The sequence below is a fragment of the Pristis pectinata genome, chromosome 30, assembly GCF_009764475.1.
Source record: "Pristis pectinata isolate sPriPec2 chromosome 30, sPriPec2.1.pri, whole genome shotgun sequence".
Taxonomy (NCBI): Eukaryota; Metazoa; Chordata; class Chondrichthyes; order Rhinopristiformes; family Pristidae; genus Pristis; species Pristis pectinata.
Window position 1 is genome coordinate 17097500 of NC_067434.1, and position 22136 is coordinate 17119635.

General features: G+C 42.3%; 2 protein-coding genes across 2 annotated transcripts in view; one reads left to right on the forward strand and one right to left on the reverse strand.

Moving 5' to 3' along the window:
* Positions 1–44: 44 nt before the first annotated feature.
* On the forward strand, positions 45–3626 carry anapc16 (anaphase promoting complex subunit 16). The gene is made up of 3 exons (XM_052041450.1): positions 45–272; positions 1986–2060; positions 3276–3626. Exons 1-3 carry the CDS (start codon positions 149–151, stop codon positions 3389–3391), a joined length of 315 nt encoding a protein of 104 aa, XP_051897410.1. The 5' UTR covers positions 45–148; the 3' UTR covers positions 3392–3626.
* A 1344-nt stretch (positions 3627–4970) lies between these two features.
* LOC127584629 (dnaJ homolog subfamily B member 12-like) overlaps positions 4971–22136 on the reverse strand; it is a 34438-nt gene continuing 17272 nt past the window's right edge. Inside the window, exons 3-9 of the mRNA XM_052041446.1 lie at positions 20349–20494; positions 16572–16757; positions 12522–12598; positions 9987–10096; positions 8744–8916; positions 7458–7613; positions 4971–5383 (exon numbers count right to left, since the gene is read on the reverse strand). Coding sequence (XP_051897406.1) covers positions 7492–7613; positions 8744–8916; positions 9987–10096; positions 12522–12598; positions 16572–16757; positions 20349–20494 — 814 coding nt within the window. The 3' untranslated portion in view covers positions 4971–5383; positions 7458–7491. The remainder of the gene's footprint in view (positions 5384–7457; positions 7614–8743; positions 8917–9986; positions 10097–12521; positions 12599–16571; positions 16758–20348; positions 20495–22136) is intronic.

The window sequence follows — 22136 nt, forward strand, 5'->3', positions numbered from 1 at the left end:
GGGGGGGGGCTGGGTGTCGTGAGGATGGACCTTCCGCCGGAAAGTGTGACGGTGCGCGGATTACGGCGGTCCGGCCGTCCGATTGTCCCCATCGCGAAGACGGACCTTCCGCCGTAAAGCGGGCGCGGATTACGGCAGTGTGTCGGCGATGGCCACCTCGGCGTCGTCCTCGTCGTCGTCGGCGGCGGGCGGAGGGTTCGGCGTGTCCGAGCTGTCGCCGCCGCGGAAGGTGCTCTTCACCTCGCCCAAGGCGGCGGGCGAGCTGCTGGAAGGTGAGAGCCGGGGCCCGGGGTTGTGGGCAGACCTGTCACCGGGTTCCTCCCGCCACAGACGCTGCCCGACCCGCTGAGCATCAGAGAACATTACAGCACAGTACAGGCCCTTCGGCCCACGATGCTGTGCAGGCATCTTATCCTGCTGCAAGATCTATCTAACCCTTCCCGCCCACATAGCCCCCTAGTTATCATTTCCTTTGTCTAGCTAAGAGTCTCTTAAATGTCCCTCATGCATCCGCCCCCACCACGTTGCACACACCCACCACTCTCTGTGTAAAAAAACTTACCCCTGACATCCCCCTTATACCTTCCTCCAGTCACCTTAAAATTATGTCCCCTCGTGTGAGCCATTGTCACCCTGGGGAAAAGTCTCTGACTGTCCACTCGATCTATGCCTCTTATCATCTTGTACATCACGTGACAGTAACCTCCGCTTTGACTAAATACTTCATGATTGATTGAGGGCCTTTGATTTGCTGACTATTCAGCTGCGGGTTTGAAGCTCACTTGTCAGCATTACAAGCATTTGCCCAGCCCCTTTGAGCATCTCCAGCACTTTCCCTGTTCCTTCCACCACAGACGCTGCCCGACCCGCTGAGCACCTCCAGCACTTTCCCTGTTCCTTCCTCCACAGACGCTGCCTGACCCGCTGAGCACCTCCAGCACTTTCCCTGTTCCTTCCACCACAGACGCTGCCCGACCCGCTGAGCACCTTCAGCACTTTCCCTGTTCCTTCCACCACTTTCCCTGTTCCTTCCACCACAGACGCTGCCCGACCTGGTGAGCACCTCCAGCACTTTCCCTGTTCCTTCTTCCAGACGCTGCCTGACCCGCTGAGCATCTCCAGCACTTTCCGTGTTCCTTCCTCCACAGACACTGCCTGCCCTGCTGAGCATCTCCGGCACTTTCTCTTCCAAGTCTCCAGTCATCTGGAGTTTGCATTTTACCTTCTGATCTGTCTTCATTCCCTCCCCACACCTGAGGACATCCAAAACTCTGCCCCTGTCACAACTAGCACCAAGCTGCAACACACACAAAAAGTGCTGGAGGAACTCAGCAGGTTGGGCAGCATCTATGGAGAGAAAGAATAGAATGTAGCACCAAGCTGCATTTACCTAGCACCCCAATTGCTGACCTACACGCACTCCTGTATGAGCAATGCCCGGGTTTAAAATTTTGGCCCCCTTTTCACCCCCTGCATCTCACCCTGTCTCTGATTCCCCTCTAGGCCCACATTCCTCAGAGCTCTGAATAACTTTTGTACATGGAGACACAAGAGACTGGAATCCAGAGCAAAAAAAAACAAACTGCTGGAGGAACTCAGTGGGTCAGGCAGCATCTGTGGAGGGAAATGGACAGTTGACGTTTCAGGTCGAGATCCATCATCTGGACTGCTTAACTCTTGCATAATCCAGTTTCCAACATTACATTGGCAAACATCCATTAAATTGTGTAATTTCCTCCTTAACCCCTCTTAATCTCTGCTTAAAACCCATTTTAGGTAACCAAATTTTTGATGACTACATTTCCAAACTTTAAATGCATTACTGGGTGAACTGTGTACTATCAACACATAAAGCTTCACTGTTGTAAAATAATGTGGTTGTGCAAGTAACAAAAAAGAAGCTAGCGGGGTGATTTTCAATGCTATGCCCTCGTTGCTTGAGTAATCTGGACTGCATTTTAAGCACTTTGTTTCTGCTTTGACAGATGCCACAGAGAGATTCTTGTGTGAAGCAGTTTTCAGTTATCAGGTGGCACACACATTAAGGCAGGTAAAACGAGGTAAGCCACAGTGCAGCTACGGAATTGCAGTAAAAAGAACCAAAAGACTAGAATACATTTTCTATATACTCTGAAGAAAATGATTTGATGCTACAGATGTAACTTATTTTTTAGACAAAATAAGATTTCTTTATTAGTCACATGTACATTGAAACATACAGTGAAATGCATCTTTTTGCGTAGTGTTCTGGGGGCAGCCTGTAAGTGTCGCCACGCTTCCGGCGCCAACATAGCATGCCCACTACTTCCTAACATGTACACCTTTGGCATGTAGGAGGAAACTGGAGCACCCGGAGGAAACCCACGCAGACACATGGGGAGAACGTACAAAGTCCTTACAGTGGCTGGAATTGAACCTGGGTCACTGGCACTGTAATAGTGTTATGCTAACCACTACAGTACTGTGCCTTAATAATAATATCCTTATTAAAACTTTGTCCATGATGGAAAATGCATGACTTAATTTATACAGCATTTTCTGTTCTTACTTCAGAGTGATTCCTACAAGTGCTTTATATTTGAAAATGTATTGTGATTAAATGTAGTACTGACTTTGATTCAAGCACTATCAAAATGAATAAGAAATTAATTTGTTGTTCATGATATTTATTAAGGGAAGGATATCAAATAAAATATGGGCATAAATCTCCATCTCCTCAAATATTCTATAACATTCCATCTGAAGCATAATGGCTGTGATAGTGTGACATTCAGTGCTTTGCAGATTGTGAGCAGGATTAAATACTCAATTTCAGGAAACTGTGTACAGCTACACCCTTCTCAGATATCGGTGCACACTAGTAAGAATGGTGTTTGGTGCTGTTTATCCTGGCTGCCTTCTGAAGTATAAGGCAAATATGTTAAAGAGATTTAACAGATTTCGGAGTAAGATCATCTTTATTCTACTCCCAGTTGTTTGTTTGCAGGTTTTTCAGGGGTGTAATGAGTTTGAAATTTTTATGAGCATCTATATCCACAAACTCATTATTTGACTAAGTAGTGCATCTTTCCTGTGAAATGACAGTAGGCTTCTCTGGAAAAAAATAGTAACTGTGAGATCAGCTTTCAAAGCTGAGCCCAGTTTATCCCAATATCCAATACCCAATATCCAACCTTTGTCAGTTGTCAGCAGAATAATGTAGCCTGTTGGAAAGCACTGTTAAACTACAACTGAAACATTTCTCCAATCGTAATGTAATTTTCTTTCCCTCTTAGAACAACAATGCTCACGGATGGAGAAGCTGGCCAGTTTGGTTGAAGAATTGGAGGCCGATGAATGGCGCTACAAACCAATAGAACAGCTGCTGGGATTTACGCCTTCCTCTGGATGAGACATTGGGTTTATTTAGTAGCTGAAAGTTTTATGCTTCTTGGCAAATCAAAACTATGGGAGAAATACCCCAAATTATCTCTGTAAAAATGTACACAAGTGTTTTGAATGTTTTTAATCATACTGTACATGGAATTCTGTGTTCAATAGATCTATTTGAAATGATCTTTTTCATGACACATGGAACTGCATGTTAAACTGTGTAAAGTAATAAATTTTGACCTTTTACATACTGATTTCTTAGGCTGAATACTAAATTGTGATGTCTTGTTTTAAACTAAACACAATGGTAGTGTACTGAAGATTATGGGTCCAAACTGGACGACATGAGCTGAAAGTCGGTTTTCAAATAAGGCAGTCTAGACTCCTTTAGTGACAAGGAAAGTTCTAGAAACAATAATCAGATACAAGAATAGCAGCCACATGGAAAAGTGTGGATTGATTAGAGAAAGCCAGCAGGGATTTGTTAAAGGCAAATTGTATCTAACTTGATAGTTTTTTCTTTTGATGAAGTTAGAGGCTCAAATGAGAGAACTTAGTTGATGAGGTGTAAATGGATTTCCAAAAGCCTTTTATGAGTTGCTACACAATAGGATTATCATCAAGAATGCAGCCCAGGGGAATAAAAGGAACTGTTGCAGCATTGATAGAGAAGTGGCCCAAGTAATAGGAAACAATAATAATGAAAGGTTTATAGACTGGAGGAAAGTACAAAGTGGAGTTCCCCAGAGGTCAGTGCTCAGACAACTGCTCTTCTTAATATCTATTAATGAGTTGGCCTTAGTACAGTACAGAAACAGGCCCTTTCGTGCAACTGGTCCACGCCAACCAAGATTCCCATCTAAGCTACTCCCATTTGAGTGTTCATGGCAGAATTTTCAAATTTGTAGATACCACAGAACTTGGAGGCATAGTGAACTGTGAAAACGTTGGCAGTGGTGCAGCAGCCGGCAAATCCATCCCACTGGTCTCCCAAACGCTTGTTCGTATGTATGAGCTGTACATAAGTTGGGCGCGAGGACCTGTACTGTTGCAACCCTGCAGTCTGCCAAACGAACACCACCTCATAACATCACTCCTCAGCGTGCTGTAGGTTTTCTGTGTTTCTATGTAGCACCCACAACTGTGCTGAGGCCCTATTGGGGTTTGAGAAAGGTTTATTTCCTATTGTACTCTCTATGTCACTCAATAAAACCAAGGATTCCATATGCTTTATATGTCTGTAGAGACGAGGTTTTTATTCTTTTGAATAGAGGAACATTAAGGAATGATCTATTTGAGGTATTCAGATGAAAAGAAAGCATAACCAAATGAGAACGAGCATGTTCGGGAATGATGTAAAGGTAACACTTATTTACACAACCAAAAGTGGAAATCTGGATTTAAACATCCTGTAAAACCTGTTGAAACTGAAAGGAAATTAACATTTTCAGAACAAAGATCAATATATTTGTTAGGTAATAATATTTAGGGTTATGGAACTAAGCCAGGTAATGGAGTTAATATACAATCATAATGATGGAACAGGGTCAAAGGACTGAATGGCCATAGATGTGGGCAAATGAACACAGACAAGGGTATTTGTCACAGTACAGATTTATTTCTATAGAAGAGCAAAATAAGTTACAATTGATTTCAGCCCCTGCATAAAGTACAATGTATATACAACTATAAATAATTTCCAAATCATTAATTTAACGCATTTGTTTATTTGTTCCATTAGAAGTGACAAGTGCACATGTACAACCTTGGTTCATGCGTAGTCATGTCTCTCCATTCGGTTGTTTCAGTCTCTGACCGAATCCAGTGTATTGTAGCTTTCACAGCAGGGTGCTGTCCAAGAGAGCTCAGGGCCTCTTGATCCAGTTCATGAAATAAAAAGTTCAGTAGGAGGGTGGTCATAGGCTGTGAGTATTTTCAGCAGTGTTGCTGGCTAATCAAAATCCAGTCTTAAGACAAATTTCAAAGATTTTTTTAGTTATCGTCTCTATCGCTAAATTAAGTGAAGACAAAAAGGGAAAAGAAATAATTTGAAAATATAACAGCATTTGTCCAACAAATCCAGATTAACTATATCCTTCACATAAACTTTTCAAAAAGACTGTTGCTTTAGTTCTAGAGAAACAAAGGACTGCAGATGCTGGAATCTAGATGAAAAACATGATGATGCTGGAGGAACTCAGCAGGCCAGGCAGCATCCATGGAGAAAAGCAGGCGGTCAATGTTTCGGGTCAGGACCCTTCTTCAGGACTGAAGATAGGAAAAGGGGAAGCCCAATATATAGAAGGGAAAAGCAGAGCAGTGATAGGTGGACAAAAGAAGGGAGGCGGGGTGGGCACAGGGTGGTGATAGGTAGATGCAGGTAAGAGATAGTGATAGGCAGGTGCGGGGGAGGAGGGGAGAGCAGATCCACCAAGGGATGGGTCAAAGGTGAGCAGGAAAAAAGGGTAGAGCAAAGAGAGGCTGGGAAAGGGAAGAAAAGGCATGGTTGGGGGGGCGGGCTGTGTGGGGGGGATGTTGAGGGGATTACTTAAAGTGGGAGAATTCAATGTTCATGCCATTAGGCTGCAAGGTTCTAAGATGGAAAATGAGGTGCTGTTCCTCCAGTTTGCGCTTGGACTTCTCCTGGCAGTGGAGGAAGCCGAGGACTGACATAGCTGTGATAGTGTGGGAGGGGGAGTTGAAGTGACCGGCAACAAGGAGATGCAGATCACGGTTACAGACAGAACACAGGTGTTTTGCAAAACATTCACCTAGTCTGCGTTTGGTCTCACCAATGTAGAGGAGGCCACACTTGGAGCACCAAAAGCAGTAGATGATATTAAGGGAGGTGCAGGTGAATCTCTATCTCACCTGAAAGGACTGTTTGGGTCCCTGGATGAAGGTGGTGTCAGGGCAAGTGTTGCACCTATGATGGGGGCAGTGGAAAGTTCCCTGGGTGGGAGTGGGATGGGTGGGGAGGGAGGAGTAAATCAGGCAGTAACGGAGAGAGCGGTCCCTGCGAAAGGTAGAAAGGGGTGGGGAGGGGAAGATATGCTTGGTAGTGGGGGTCCTGTTGGAAATGGCGGAAGTGGCGGAGAATGATGTGTTGGATACGTAAGCTGGTAGGATGAAATATGAGGACAAGTGGGACCCTATCCCTGTTGGGTCTGGGAGGGGTGGAGGTGAGAACAGAGGTGCAGGAAATGGCAGAGACGCGGGTGCGAGCTCTCTCGACCACAGTAGAGGGGATACCACGGTTAGTAAAGAAGTTGGACATCTCGGATGACCTGGAGTGGAAAACCTCATCATGGGAGCAAATGCGGCGGAGGCAGAGAAATTGAGAAAAAGGAATAGCGTCCTTGCAAGAGACAGGGTGGGAGGAGCTGTAATCAAGGTAGCTGTGGGCGTCAGTGGGTTTGTAGAAGATGTCGGTGGATAAGGAATCTCCTGAGATGGAGATGGAAAGATCAGTGAAGCTTTGAGTTCATTCCTTTAAATATCTTTGTTGAAGGCACCTCTTCCTTATTCTACCACTCTTCTATAGTCAAGGATGAGCACAATAAGTCTATCATGAGTTACAATATTTTGATCCAAACATTACATAGCTGGCAAAGAAAGTACAACCAAAAGAAAATCGAAACTGTTTTCAGCAGTATGAGCGTTTTCAAATCAAGGTCAGTTAATTAGCAGATGGAGCTCTGTATGAACAGAAAGTCCATGGAGCCTTGACCCATGCCAGACTGCCTGAATTCTAGGATTTACCAGTATGTTCCTACATGGGCAGCGTGTGGATACTCAATTTCAGGCAAATAAATTAACTGGGTAATTCAGTCATTGGAGCAAGAAACTGTAGACTCTGGAAATCTAAAACAAATATTGAAAATGCTGGAATCATTCAGCAGATCGAGCAGCATCAGTGGGAACAAAAATCTTCCTTGACCCATTGAGTGCTTCCAGCATTTTCTGTTTGTTTTGGGTAATCTCAGTAGCTTGGTTTGGATGTGCTAACGTATTTATGTCTGCCAGGTGCCTTACCTTGATAAAAATAAATGACAATAAATGAATTATGGTGTCTATTTACATACCTGGTCTCTGGTTATCAATGGAGCAGGCTCTGTCCTACCCATGTAGGGAATCCTGAACTTCTGAAAGTCTGGTGCAGCTTGGTGTGCCCATTTTCTGGGCTCTCTGATAAAGATCTACATCTCCAAAGTACCGGGCACGGTACAGCAATCCTTCTTCTGTAGAAAAAGAAGTTGACTTAGAGAGAATGTCCATTTTTCTACCCCAAAATCCATTGTAATTTCTTATAAAGAAATTGGGAAGAACTAGAAACATACTTCTATTCATATAATGAGATCATAATATATTAAGGTGCTGAAATGATATTTTGATGTATAGTGATTTATATGAGTAAACATGATCAGTGAGGTGCCTTTATGAACATCATCAAGCATGGTGTGAAAGAGGAAGACCCGAAATAAGTGGGACTACTAATGTCAAAGATGGATCAGGACTAAAATTAACCGATTGTACAAGAATGGCAAAAAAAACAGATTAAATGCAGGGAGGTAGTTGCTACAATGAAGATGCCCACCAGTTAGTGTGGCCTTGATTAACAGTCCTCTGTTAATACAAGTCAAAATTCTGGAATAAGTTATATGTTCTTTAGATAATAGTATTAAAATTTTATTGTTTATCAAAATTGCTAAATGTACCCTCCATTTAGTCAAAAGGGACTGCAGATGCTGGAATCTGGAACAAAAAAATAAAATGCTGGAAAAAAAACTCAGTGGGGAAGTCAACATTTCAGGTCAAGACTCCGCATAAGGGCTGAGAGGGAAGAGGAAAGATTGCCAGTATACAACAGTACATTGCGGGGTGGGATAGAGGCCAGTAGATGATAAGTGGAACCAGATGGGGAGGGGATGATGGGCAGATGGATTCAGATGGGGGGGGGGGGGGGCTGGAAGAAAGGGTGAACAAAGGGTGAAGAAAACTAGGTGAATGGGTGAGTGGGTATGGGAGGAGGACACTGAGGGTGTGGATTACCTGAAATTGAAAAAGTCAAATGTTCAAACCCTTGGGTATAAGCTACCCAAGTGGAATATGAGATGTTAATCTCCATTTAACCTATAAATTAAAGTACTGTATCTCCCTAAATTCAGCAGCACCAAGCACTGGAATGGGCTTGGTATGTCTTGAAGCATCGATCCTGACTCAGAAGTAATAATCTCAGCGGCTAGCTCAAGCACATCCTCCTTGCTTGGAGCATCCTCCTGTGCACCCTTTTTCCCTCCACCCTCCTGCCATCCTAGAGTTGAACTCTCCTGTCACCCTCCTCATCCCATCCATCTCCACTGTTACTCACTCTGTTGTTTCTCCTTCCAGCAGTTATTCCGTAAATTTGCAATGAAGTCCTCTTCTACATTCCGTTCCACCAGCTTCAAGTTCTGTCCTGTATATTCTTCTGCAAATTTACCTGCCACAAAATAAGGCACCCTCAATACTTCCGTTGTCCGTCTGTGAATGTGACCAACAGACCTGGAAATAAACAATAGCTCAAGATTAGAATACTTGCATAGGCATGGATGAGTTGGGCTGAAGGGCCTGTTTCCTTGCTGTATGCTCTATGACTCCAGGTGCCACAGTGTTATTACTACCAACAGGTCACAGTACACACAGGTGTTCTAGTTTGGTTTGATAATTGCAACATTTTCTTCTTTTCATTTTTTTTTGCGATATTCATTTGGGAACTTGATGTCTATCTTGAGATGAATGGTAAGCAACTGTAGTTTACGATGGTCTGTTGGATGTCGTTTATACGGTCTCCACTCGGTCTCACCAGTGACTTTGGACAACTTTGGGTGTGAACTCACATCACCCTGCTGCTAACTGGAACACCCTGCTGGTAGTTACTCACTTATTTGAGTAGAAATTTATAATGTAGGTTAAAAGGAGCAGCGAGGGAGCGGACTTTATACCCCACTTATTTTGTTGGGTAGTACTAGTCAATCTCCTTCTTGTAAGGATGCTAGACATCAAAAGCAATGTGTGCTTTGGGGGCAAAGACCCCAAACAAGCTGAAACCAAAAAGTCATTTGTCCAATGGCTGTTGTCACCACATGCAAGGGTGCAGCTGCTCAAGAGAGGTTTTTCCCCCAATTTTAAATAGTTTTTTTCTTTTTCACAGTCTCCTTCCCACTAATATGATCAAAAAGACTGTTAAATGTTACTGGTTTTGACAATTTAATTGAAGCTTTCAAGATAAATCGTGTATAGCAACACAATTACCACTTTGCACTACAATGGACATTGTTTTTTTGTTTTAATTGTGTTCTTTCTTGTAAAACTTGTGAATAATTTATGTTTATGTTTTTCTTGTGAATATTGTGTCTCTAATGCTATGTGCCTGTGATGCTGCTGCAAGTAAGTTTTTCATTGCACCTGTGCATACATGTACTTGTACGTATGACAATAAACTTGACTTTGACTTTAAGTAAGAGATCTCTTTTTCCATGTGATGACACAGGAGTAACAATTTTTTTTAAAGTGGGCTTTTATTCACTCTTATCCAGATACGATCTCATTGCATGAACTCAGGATTTACTTACGGCCTGTGGCTCAGACTGTACGGCGGGCTTGACACCATCATTTGACTGATCACAGAGACAATGACCAGGATCAAGATTGGCATTAATTGCACAAAGAGTGCCAACCCACCCTGGAAAAAAAATACACAAAATTACAATTGAATCATTCACAAACATTGGTGAGATTTATGTGGTATAAATGTTGTACATACAGTAGGCACTGCAATATTTCCACATAGTATGCAGAATTCCAACAAAAGGCTGGTGACATGAAATGTTACATCTCTGTCTGTCTCAATGGATCATGTTTGACTTACTGAGCATATACAACATTTTCCTTTTTTTAATCCACAGCATTTGTTGGGAGTGTTTCTATTAACCTATATTCTGTCAGCTCCTTCTACCATAATTTATTTTGTTTAGTTATTAATTCTCAAGATATGGTGGTCACTGGGAAGACTAGCAATTATTGAGAATTACTAGTTACTTTAAACGGGTTTGATATGTCTGAGTGGTTCATTGGACTGTGCCTGAGGGTGGTTAAGAGTCAAGCACACCCATGTGGGACTGGAATCGTATATAGTCTAGGCCAAATAATGTTTCCTTCCAAAAAAGGCATTAGTGAAACAAACAAATAAAACCAAAATTCCTGTAATGTGTGCAAATCTTTCTAAAATTCACATTTCACGATCTGAACATCATGCTTAAGGCTAGCATTTATTGCCTATCCCTAACTGAACGAAGTGGCCTACCAGGTCATTTCAGAGCCCATTTAAGAATCAACACATGGGGTAGGTCTCAAGTTACATACAGGCTAGACTCGGTAAGAAAGGTAAATTTCTCGGCTCTGAGGACACAGTAATCGGATTTAATGATAATCCAGTAGTTTCTGTAGTCATCATTATTAGAATAGGTTGTCATTTTCTCTAATATCATCCAAATTCTAAGTTTGGAACAACCAAGGTGAGATTTGAACCCTGGCGTCCAAATTGTCAGTCTAGGCCACTGAATTGTTAGTTCAGTCATTTTAACCGCATATTAATGACCATACTGCCAAGTGATACCCAGTCAAGAGGAGTGCTGCTGTGAGATCTGGCTATAATTATCAAAACAGGGTTTGTGACGTGTAGAAAAGTGTACTACCACCGTTACTCATTTGGTGATCCAAAGCTTTTTAGACTAGACCATGAAATTTACATGGATACTACTCACACAGAAAATTGTTTTACTGAACACAGCTTGCATTTTGTTTTGAGGACATGGGTGCACAGATGAGGTTGAATTTATTGTCCATTGTTTTTGTACCAAAATGGTGCAGACGGGGTGTCTACTTAAGTCACTGCAGTCCCTGTGGCAATGGTGCTCCTTTGGTGGCACCAGGTTGGGAACTGCAGAATCTTGAGTACAACTCCTGCGTCGTCCATGTACAGTGAAAAAAAAACACTGAAGTGCAGTCAAAACCTTTTTAAGAAACAAAACTACAGATCATATCAAATAAATGCATTGAGACACTTGCTTTCTTCACCTAAATCCACAACAAATGGAATCCCCCTTTAGGAAATCCATTTAATTCTGCCCCTCATTTAGGTCAGAACATTGTTGTACACTGCTGGTAAATGCAAAAGTTAGTCACTACCTGCCAAATAATGAAGGAACTTGTCTGATAATTGAAAAGCTAAAAATATCCTGGCAGGGTTGTGGGGAGTTTAAGAACTGCTTTCAACAGCAACCCAACAATCTTTACACATGGCAATGTGCCCCAAATATCAGAAACAGCCTTAATACATGGCAGGTGAAAAGTATAATTTTGTCTTGTTTCACTTATCATCTATGTGGGACTGAGTAAGATAGTTGATCTAAAACAAAACATTAATAATTTTTCTACTCAATTATTTCCGATGCAGAATGTTCATATGAAAACTGGGTGTATTCCTACAAGTATTAACTGCATAGAGCTGAGGGGGACGATGGCATATAGTGATGTAGTTAAGTTTTTCTTAAATCACCCTCTGTGCTCATGGAGGAAATACCCCATGTTTTCTCTTCCAAGTTGAATTGGGAATTTTGCCTCTCTGTGGAGGGGAAGAAAGGAGCAAGGAAATAGGTTGTATAACGTGTGATTTCATAGCCTTAATGTAGCAGCCAGTCTTTCCTGAATGGTGGTGCAAAGACTGAAGAGAGAGACATCTCCATCTGGAGTTTAATCAAATTCCAAGGAAACAGAAAAGAGAACACATAGTAAACAAGTTGTGTGGATAATAGAGCTATCTAAAATTATGAGTTCAAGCATAAGAGTGGAAAGTTGGTTGGGGAGCTTGTAATGGCACGAATTTAAAAGAATGAAGGGTGAGGCAAGGAGTATGATCCCATTTATGCACAGAATATCTGACTAAAAATAGCAGTGGGGTCAGAATCCACAATAACTTCCTTAAGGAAATAGGATGAAAATGTGATTTAAAAGACATATTTCAATGGTATGGGATGGGACTGGGTGAACAGCTCTCACAGGCACAACAGGTTGAGTGGCTGCATCGTTCTACAATTCTATATACTCACATCACCATGCTGTTCCCGTCGCTCGGGTCTGTGGTACGTGTAACGCATTCGCCCATTACTATATACATGAACATTACCTGGGGGTGGGGATTGGGAGGGGTGGATGGAAAAAAATATATTACAATATGAAGAGGATATTCAACCTCCCGAGATGTGCGGTGTGATTAGAGTGGCTACTTCTCTATTTTTAATAAAAATAAATCTAAATTGTACTTAAGGTGTATTTATAGCAAACGCAAAGTTGGAGATTGAATGGAGAAGCATCCCTACTTTTGATCCTGTTTTACCGGAGACTGGACAGTTATTTGAATAGCATCTCCTCTCACAGGGTTATGGTTTGATTTTAAGTAATACAGTTATAGAATCTTCATTTGCCTGTTATAGTCACACTGTAGAAAATGACACTGCTATGTTAACTTCAGGGATCCTCAAAGCAATAGCTAAGGCTCCAAATTCAAGGCAATTTAATCCTACTCAAAATGTGTATCATGAACAAGTGCCTCAGTCTGTTAAATATCAGCCCTCTGTTTGATCATTGCCTATCTCTACCAATTTTCCAAAATTTGCATGATTTCAATCATATAACCACTACCAAGGAGGGAGGAGAGAAACCAAGGGAGGAAGGACACATAGAAAGGAAACAGTAGAACAGCTTGTCTTACACAACTGCAGTTCAAGGTAATTCATTGTGTAGACTGCTCTGAGTACTTTGCAAAGACTTAAAGGGTGCTACATACATGCAAGGAGTTTTTTAGCTTTATAATAAAATAGAACAGCATCAAGGACATTAAGTAATTCAGGTATACCAATTCTGCACAATTTTTTATGCTCTTCAAGGTGGGGAATGGTAGCACCAGATAATGAAACATCCTTTGTTTTTGCCAGCTAATCACAGCACCAAAGAATCTTACTTCAGATATAACATGAGCCTGGTGCACCTACCCAACCATATATCTTCATATAAACCTGTCCATGAAAGCTCCTTCAAAAATAAAGCAACAGCTATCATTTTATTTCCCATTCCCCACATCCCCAGGCCTCCTGAGGTCACAATGCCAATGTAATGCCAATCAGCACAAGGGCAGGCTCAGGCTAAATGCCTCTGGTCCCTAGAAACCAAGCTGCTCAAAAATGCACCTCAAATATGGTCCCTCGAGAAGGAAGAAACATTCATCGATTGAGGCTCAGGGTTAGAGGGACAGAGGCCAGAAGGAGTAGTGGAAAGGACATAAGATGATTCTGAAATAAAGAGACAAAGACTCCACATCGATTAAGAAGAATTTAACTATTTTGAATGCATTAAACATAATTAGAATAGAATACTTAAGCCCAGTCAATCCTAAAATGAAGCAAATATCTTAAAACTGAATCAAATAACTGATAGAAGTAGGGCCTACAATTCAATATGTTGAAGAATCCTTATTCTTCTCTGGTACCACCCCTCAACTTTTTCTCCATTATATTGATGACTGCATTTGTGCTGCTTCCTGCACCCATGGAGAACTTGCCAATTTTATCACCTTCACCACTAACTTTCACTCCACTCTCAAATTCATGGTCCATTTCTGACACTTCTCGCCCTTTTCTGGATCCCTCTGTCTCCATCTCAGGAGACAGACTGTCCACTGATATTTACTATAAACCCACTAACTGCTATCCACAGCTACCACGACTGCACCTCTTCCCACCCTGTCTCTTTCTGCCAGTTTCTCCGTCTCCGCCACATCTGCTCTCAAGATGAGGCCTTCCTTTCCAGGACATCTAAAACGTCTTCCTGTTTCAGGAAACATGGCTTCCTTTTTACTGTGGTTGATGGAGCCCTCTCTCATGTTTCCTGCATTTCCCCACCTGCTTCCTCACCCCACCTCCCTCCAGAGTTTCCCTAGTACTCACCTTTCAACCTACTAGCCTCTGCATCCAGCGCACCATCCTTCACCATTTCCGTCATCTGCAACGGGATCCCACCGCTAGCCTCATCTTCCCTTGCCCATCCCTTTGCCTTCTGCAGGGATCAGTCTCCCAATGACTCGCTGGTCTGCTCCCTGGTTGACCCTGGCAACCGCAGAAGGTCCAACACTTGTTGTTACACCTCCTCCCTCACCACCATCCAGGGAAGATGAAAGGCAGATGGGGGAGGAGATCCAGTTGGTGAAGTGTGTGGGTAGTAGTGGATGGGACCAGGTGGGGGAGCGGGATGAAAATGGGTGATGGGGGTATTTGGGGGGGGGAGGGGGGTGGGGTTATGGGAAAGGGAACAAGGATGAGAGGATCTGTGTTCCCCTCTCTTTCTCCTTCTGATTATCTTCAGTCCTCCCACTCTCATACCTGCCTTCCAGCCCCCATCACCCACTCTCATCCCCCTCCTGATTTCACCCATAGGATCCCCTCCCCACCTGGTTCCATCTCTCCCTTAATGGTTCCCATTATCACCTTCCTTACTTATCAGATTCCAGCACTTGTCTCCACCTTCACTCTTCCCTCCCCCACCTCACTCCACCTGCCCATCATCCCTCACCCCTCCTTGGTCCACCTACCAGCCTCTATCTCACCCTTCCCCATCTCTTTATACTGGCTATTTCCCCTCTCCACTCTCAGTCCTGATGCAGGTTCTCAAAAGAAAGGTCAATAATTCTTTTCCCCTCATTGATGCTGCTCGACCAACTGACTTCCTTCAGCAGTTTGGTTTTTGCATCTACAATTCAAATCCCGGCAAAACAAGTAACCATTTTTAAAACTCAAATGTTTAATTTACAAAGTGTTGTATTTTCACCTTTCAGAAGTGTTTTGAACTCATTTCTCTTCTGGTATTGTTACTACCATCCGAGTAGAATTCAAACCAGAACTTTCTTCCAAACTTCCAAACTGACGTTCTGCACTGAACTGAAGCCAGGTCAGTGTTTAAAAAGGAATACAATAAAGACTTCAGAGGCTAAAATGAAGGATGATGGAAGAGCGAACCAATGGGATTAGAGAGTTAAACAAAGAAGCTAGAATGAGCACAAGAATGATGGCCAAAAGGTCTCTTTGGTCCTGTGGCTAACCAGTGTGCCTAAATGCTTCAAAGGTGATTTAATTACAAATTCAATGAGGAAACAGTAAGGCTAAAATACTTTCAGCTGAAAAGAATTCAACACACACAAAATGCTGGAGGAACTTAGTAGGTCAGGCAGCATCAATGGAGGGAAATAAACAGTCGACGTTTCGAGTCAAGACCCTTCATCAGAAACTCAAAAGAGTTCAAGTTTCATTTGTCAGTTAAATTCCCCATACTTCACCCTCACCTTAACTGTCTGCAAAACTTGGGAAGTTCCCTTTTTTCCACATTTCCTTACACCATGGAAGGAGGCCTCTTCAGCTCATCCACTCTATGTTGGCTCACAGAAAACTCCCATTAGCCCGAGTCATTTTCCCTGTAACTTATTCTCTCCACATTACCATCAATCTCCTAGATTCTACCACTCACCTACACAGCGGGAGTAATTCATAGTGGCCAATTAACCTACAACCCTACAATTAACCTTTGGGATGCTCAAGGAAACTAGAGCACCCGGGGGGAAACCCACATAGTCACAGGGAGAACAGGCAAACTCCACACAGAGCTCTGGAGCTCATGATTGAACCCAGGTCACTGGACCTGTGAGGCAGCAGGTCTACCAGCTGCCCCACTGTACCACACAATGGCACTTCATCTTCTGAGCCTTCCTGACTCCAATTATTTCAGGTAAATAATTCTGTTTTCCCTAATTATAAAACAAGCATCAATAATGATGAGTAAATAATAAGTACCTTATTAGTTGGCCGAACTCACTTATGGAGTGAGTTTAAATTCAATACTGTATATTTTATGGCACATCAATCTAGAATCTATAACACTATAATAGTGATTAAAACCAGTATCAACAACAACCATCTGTCCGTGATAGGGTATTGTTGCTAATTATTTGAAATTCTTCCAGTCAAGTAAACTTTTTACTAATTAACCAGTCATAAGTAAACTGTTTATTTACTGAAGTTATTGGAAATACTTTCTCATCCACAAATGTAACATACCAGAGGGGAATCCGCCACCAAAGAACATGTTGAAGAGGTCCTCAGGCGAGATGTCTGCCTCAAACCCTCTGTGGTAGTCTGACGCACCGTGACTGTGCCGGTTTGTGGCCTGCCGTTCATCGCCATACATGTCGTACTGTTTCCTCTTCTCTGGATTACTGAGCACTGCATATGCATTCCCAATGGCTAGGGGAAATGGGGTAGGATCAGAACAAATGCAAGAAACAGCACAGGGCCTTCAGAACAAATCATCCCCCAGCAGTGCTTAGCATCAGCATTCAGCCATTCAAGTCAAAACATCCTGCACAGGTTTACTCTGTGGTTAAGAAGGCATACAGTGTATTGTCTTTCATCAATCATGGAATTGAATTTAGGAGCAGAGAGGTAATGTTGTAGCTATATAGGACCCTGGTCAGACCCCACTTGGAGTACTGTGCTCAGTTCTGGTTGCCTCACTACAGGAAGGATGTGGAGGCCATAGAAAGGGTGCAGAGGAGATTTACGAGGATGTTGCCAGGATTGGGGAGCATGCCTTATGAAAACAGGTTGGGTGAACTCGGCCTTTTCTCCTTGGAGCGACGGAGGATGAGGGGTGACCTGAGACAGAGGTGTATAAGATGATGAGAGGTATTGATCGTGTGGATAGTCAGAGGCTTTTTCCCAGGGCTGAAATGGTTGCACAAGAGGACACAGGTTTAAGGTGCTGGGGAGTAGGTACAGAGGAGATGTCAGGGGTAATTTTTTTTTTACTTAGAGGGTGGTGAGTGCGTGGAATGGGCTACCAGCAATGGTGGTGGAGGCAGATACAATAGGGTCTTTTAAGAGACTTTTGGATGGGTACATGGAGCTGAGAAAAATAGAGGGCTATAGGTAAGCCTAGTAAATTCTAAGATAGGGACATGTTCGACACAGCTTTGTGGGCCAAAGGGCCTGAAGTGTGCTGTACGTTTTCTATGTTCTATCCCATTAATGAATTATCATTTAGTAAGAATTTCCACACACCATATCAGAATCCCACACAAAAAAATCTTTTCAAAATTTAATACAATGGTGCAACTGATGACAGATTGCTTCACAGATCCCAGTGTGCTGGGTTCAATCCCAGCCTCTGGTGCTCTCTGTGTGGAGGCTGCACCTTATCCCTGAGAAGATACATGTTTCCTCTGGGTGCTCCAGTTTCCTCCCACATACCAAAGATGTGCAGGTTAGTAGGCGGCCGTAAATTGGCACTAGTTGTAGGGTGAGTGGCAGGATATGGAGGTACTCTATGGGAGTGTGGGGAGAAGAAAATTATTTTAGTGCAGAATAAGCATAAGTGGGTGCTTGGTGGGCTGAATGGCCTTTATCCATGCAGTACATGACTCTATGAGCTATGACACTAGTAGGCTTCTACTCCACAGAATGGTTCATACTCAGTTGTTAAGAATCATTAATTGATTCTTAGGTATGAAGGAAACTGGGAGGAAAGTGGAGTTGATGTAATGTTTAACCACAATCATACTTAATTTTGGAACAGGCTTATGTTCTCTTAAGGTCAAACACATCTGCTTCAAAGTTTGACTGGTGGAAGAAATATGGAACAAAACTGCCCAGATGCCTCTTTTCCTATAAAACGTGTTAACTTAACCCCAGAACTTGAAAACCTTATTTCATATTATGAAGTGGGTGTGGATGAGAAAGGAACCAGCAAGGAAGAACCTGAAGTCCCATATCTTGGCATCTAACAGTTTCTTAATTAAGGAATAGTTAAACATCTTTGTAGCTAGAACTGCAAGATACCAGTTTCCAATGTAATTCTCAACATAGCCAACTCCTGAACACTGGCATTGCTGCTTTAGACAAAGAGAGTTGCTTCAACATCAGGCATTTCTTCCCCAGGAAATATATAAGGACACTTCACAACTGGAAGTTCTGCTCAGACTGCTATTGGCTCATTGGTAGCGAGGAGTGGGAACTAAAGGGTCAAATATTTATTTCCTGTAATAGTTCCCAAATCCTGTGGACAAGAACAAAAAGCAAAAGTCCCTGTGTCAGCAACTGTATTGGAAATAAAATATTCTTTAAGTCAGTGGTACTTTTGAGCAAATCCTAAATGCCCGAGGGAAAGATTTCTGTTAATTGCTTGCTTTAACATTTTGTAACTGAAATGAGTGAATGTCTCAAGAGAAGGTGATTAATTTGTCTCAGTTTTAATGAGGTTGAGCAGTAGTACTTAAATTGCATCATTAAAAACATGCTTATAATTCATAACCTTTAAGATATTTCCTCTGATTGACGAAATGTGGCCTTGGTTGAGTAATCTGAGCCACGACGTGCATTTTTTGCACAACTGGTAACTTTCGATCAATAGGTCCCAACACTCTCCAATGTTGGGTGAGGATTGGGTGGAAGTGTGGTTAATGTCAACTCATGACTTGGTCTCTTATACACTCATCAATAGACACTAATTGTTATGACTAGTTAACACCTCCACTATTATTGTACCAGGTTATGATATGCGATTACAATGGCAGGAAGTAAATCCTGGTCCGTTTTACACCCAGCAATTTGTGTCCATCACACAGATGATTAAGTTCAGGAATAAGAAAGATGCTACCAAATTAAAATACCCATTCCACATCAATAATACTGCAACCTCCTTTTTGTCCTCAGGCTATATTATGCTCCTATCTCTCAGGTTCTCTGTCTCCTGAACTGTCAGAGGTGACACTGTCTGTAGCAGGCAGCACCTATTCAAATCAAAGCAAATTTTCCATTCCTGAGGGCAGTCAGTAGAACTGGTACATAAAAGCCTGACTCGTAGATTTTTAGAAAATCTTTGCCAGAAAGTATTTTCATCTTACACCACATGACACCCGAAAGACATGTACTGTATACATGGTCTTGTAAGGTTAGAAGTGTGGATCAGTGCCAGCTTAGTTCACTTGGCAATAAACTTCTATCTGAACCACACTCCAGGACTATAGCACAGTCCTGCCAAATACTGCGAAGTACTGTAGGAATATTGCAATATCAGAGGTGCTGCACTTGGATTAGACCTTAAACAAAAGTCTCCTGTCTGTTCTAGTGAATGAAAAAAAAATTCCACAGCACTATCAGGAGAGCAGCAGGGAGTTCTCCGAGGGCCTTGATCATTTGTCTTCCCTCTAGCAAGCTATTTAAAGAAAAAACATCTGTATTCACTGTTTAGAAAAATGCGAGATGATCTTATTGAAACATATGATTTTAATGGGGATTGACAGGGTGAATGCTGAGAGGATGATTCCCCTAGTGGGGGTATCTAGAACCAGGGGGATTCAGTTCAGAATAAGGGGTCACCTATTTAAGACAGATGAGGAGGAATTTCTCTTTTAGAGGGTTATAATTCTTTGAAATTCTCTACCCAGAGAGTTATGGAGGTGGAGTCATTGAATATATTCAAGGTGGAGTTAAGGGTTATAGTGAGAGAATAGGAATGCAATGTTGAGGCCAAGAATAGATCAGCCATGATATTAATGAATGGCCGGGCATGCTCAAGGAACCAATTGGCCTAGTCCTGCTCCAATTTCTTAAGATCATACATTCTTACATTAGTAGAATTTTGAAAAACAATACCACATTTGCTTCCATAATAACAGCGCAGTCCAATTAATTCATTGTGTGAAATGTTTGCGAGATATAACTAGATAAAAGTTGCAGTCTTCCTTTCAGTCCAGTAGATCCATCTACTTTGCCTTCCTAAGGCAATTTACAATGGAATTCAGTTGGCATGTGATGCCCCAGTGCCACAGCACTTACCTTTGAATGCCTCTGTAGCTCCTGGTGCCTGGTTCTTATCCGGATGAAACTTTAGAGCCAGTTTTCTGTAGGCTTTCTTCAAGTCATCCTCTGTGGCATCTTTGTTTAGTCCCAGGATTTCATAGTAATCTTTACATTTTTTTATTCTGTATGTTGAACAGAAAGCACAGCAACCTGTTAGTTACCAGTAAGTAAACAATTCAATGCTCAATATGAAGAACAAAATCAATTTGATAGGAATGATACAATTTTGTAGGAGAAGCAGTATAAATCAAATGATACAAAGCAAACTCATCTCCCAATCCAACACCCAGGACTCAGCACCTTCCTCTGCAACTGGATCCTTGTGTAAGGATAGGCAATAACACCTGCGCCATGATTATCCTCAACACTGGTGCCCCGCAAGGCTGCGTCCATAGTCCCTTACTTTACTCCCTAGACATTCACAGCTTTGTGCCCAGATTCTGCTCTAACTCCATCTACAGGTTTGCAGATGACACCACCATTGGCTCAGATCTCAAACAATGACGAGAAGGAGTACAGGAAGGAGATAGACAGCCTAGTGGCATGGTGTCAAGACAACAACCTTTCCCTCAATGTCAGCAAAACAAAAGAGTTGGTCATTCACTTCAGGAAGCAGGGCAGAGTATATGTCCCTGTAAGTATCAATGGTGCTGAGGTGGAGATGGATGAGAGCTTCAAGTTCCTAGGTGTAAGTATCGCCCTGGTCCACCAACGTAGGCACTATGACCAAGAAAGCGCACCAGTGCCTCTACTTCCTCAGAAGGCTGAGGAAATTTGTCGTGTCCTGATGACCCTGCCCAATTTTTATAGATGCAGCATGGAGAGCATTCTATCCAGATGCATCACAGATTGGTATCGCTACTGCTCTGCCCAATACTGCAAGAAATTGCAGAGAGTTGTGAACATAGTCCAGTCTATCATGCAAACCAGCCTCCCCTCCACTGACTCTGTCTACACTTCCCACTGCCTCAGGAAAGCAGCCAATGTAATCAAAGACCCCTCCCACCCTGGTCATTCTCTCTTCTCCTCCCTTCCATCGGGCAACAGATACAAAAGCTTGAAAACCAGGCTCAAGGACAGCTTCTATCCCTTTGTTATAAGACTCTTGAATGGATCTCTTGTACAATAAAGATGAATTCTTGATCTCTCAATCTATTTCGTCATTGGCCCTTGCACCTTATTCGTCTACCTGCACTGCATTTTCTCTGTAACTGTAACACCATATTCTGCTTTCCATTACTGATTTTCCCTTTGTACTACCTTGATATGTTTGGAATGATCTGTCTGGATAGCATGGAAAACAAAGTTTTTCACTGCATCAATCACGTGACAATAATAAACCAATTACCAATTTAATTTTATGAGAGATTTAGAAACAAAAACTTTGATTGCATGGGAAAAAAGACTAAGAAAGTAGTAGGACAAGTTGGAAGACTATTAAGTAAAGAGTATAAGAACAACTTTATAAAGAGTGGGTTAGAATAAAAAAAAATTAAGATGTGCTAAATCCTCAATCATTGGTTAGGGTACGGGTGGAATACAGTGTTTGATTGTGGTGACCACGCTTCAGTGAGTGTGTCAAGGCTTAGAGAAGATGCTGAAGAGATTTGCTAGAATAGAACCAGGGCTGTGGGATTCCTGTCATGTGGAAAGAGTAGAGAAGCAAGCATTGTTTTTCTGAGAGGAGAGAAGGTTGAGGAGAGTTAATAGTGGTGTTCAAAACCAAAAATTAAGAACATTACCTCTCATTCTTCTAAACTCCAA

Bases quoted from the DNA above. Each gene is read 5' to 3' on its own strand.
- anapc16 (XM_052041450.1), top strand. From the start codon at position 149: ATGGCCACCTCGGCGTCGTCCTCGTCGTCGTCGGCGGCGGGCGGAGGG. The intron at 273-1,985 runs GTGAGAGCCGGG...CTGCTTTGACAG, and splicing joins GGCGGGCGAGCTGCTGGAAG to ATGCCACAGAGAGATTCTTG. The intron at 2,061-3,275 runs GTAAGCCACAGT...TTTCCCTCTTAG, and splicing joins ATTAAGGCAGGTAAAACGAG to AACAACAATGCTCACGGATG.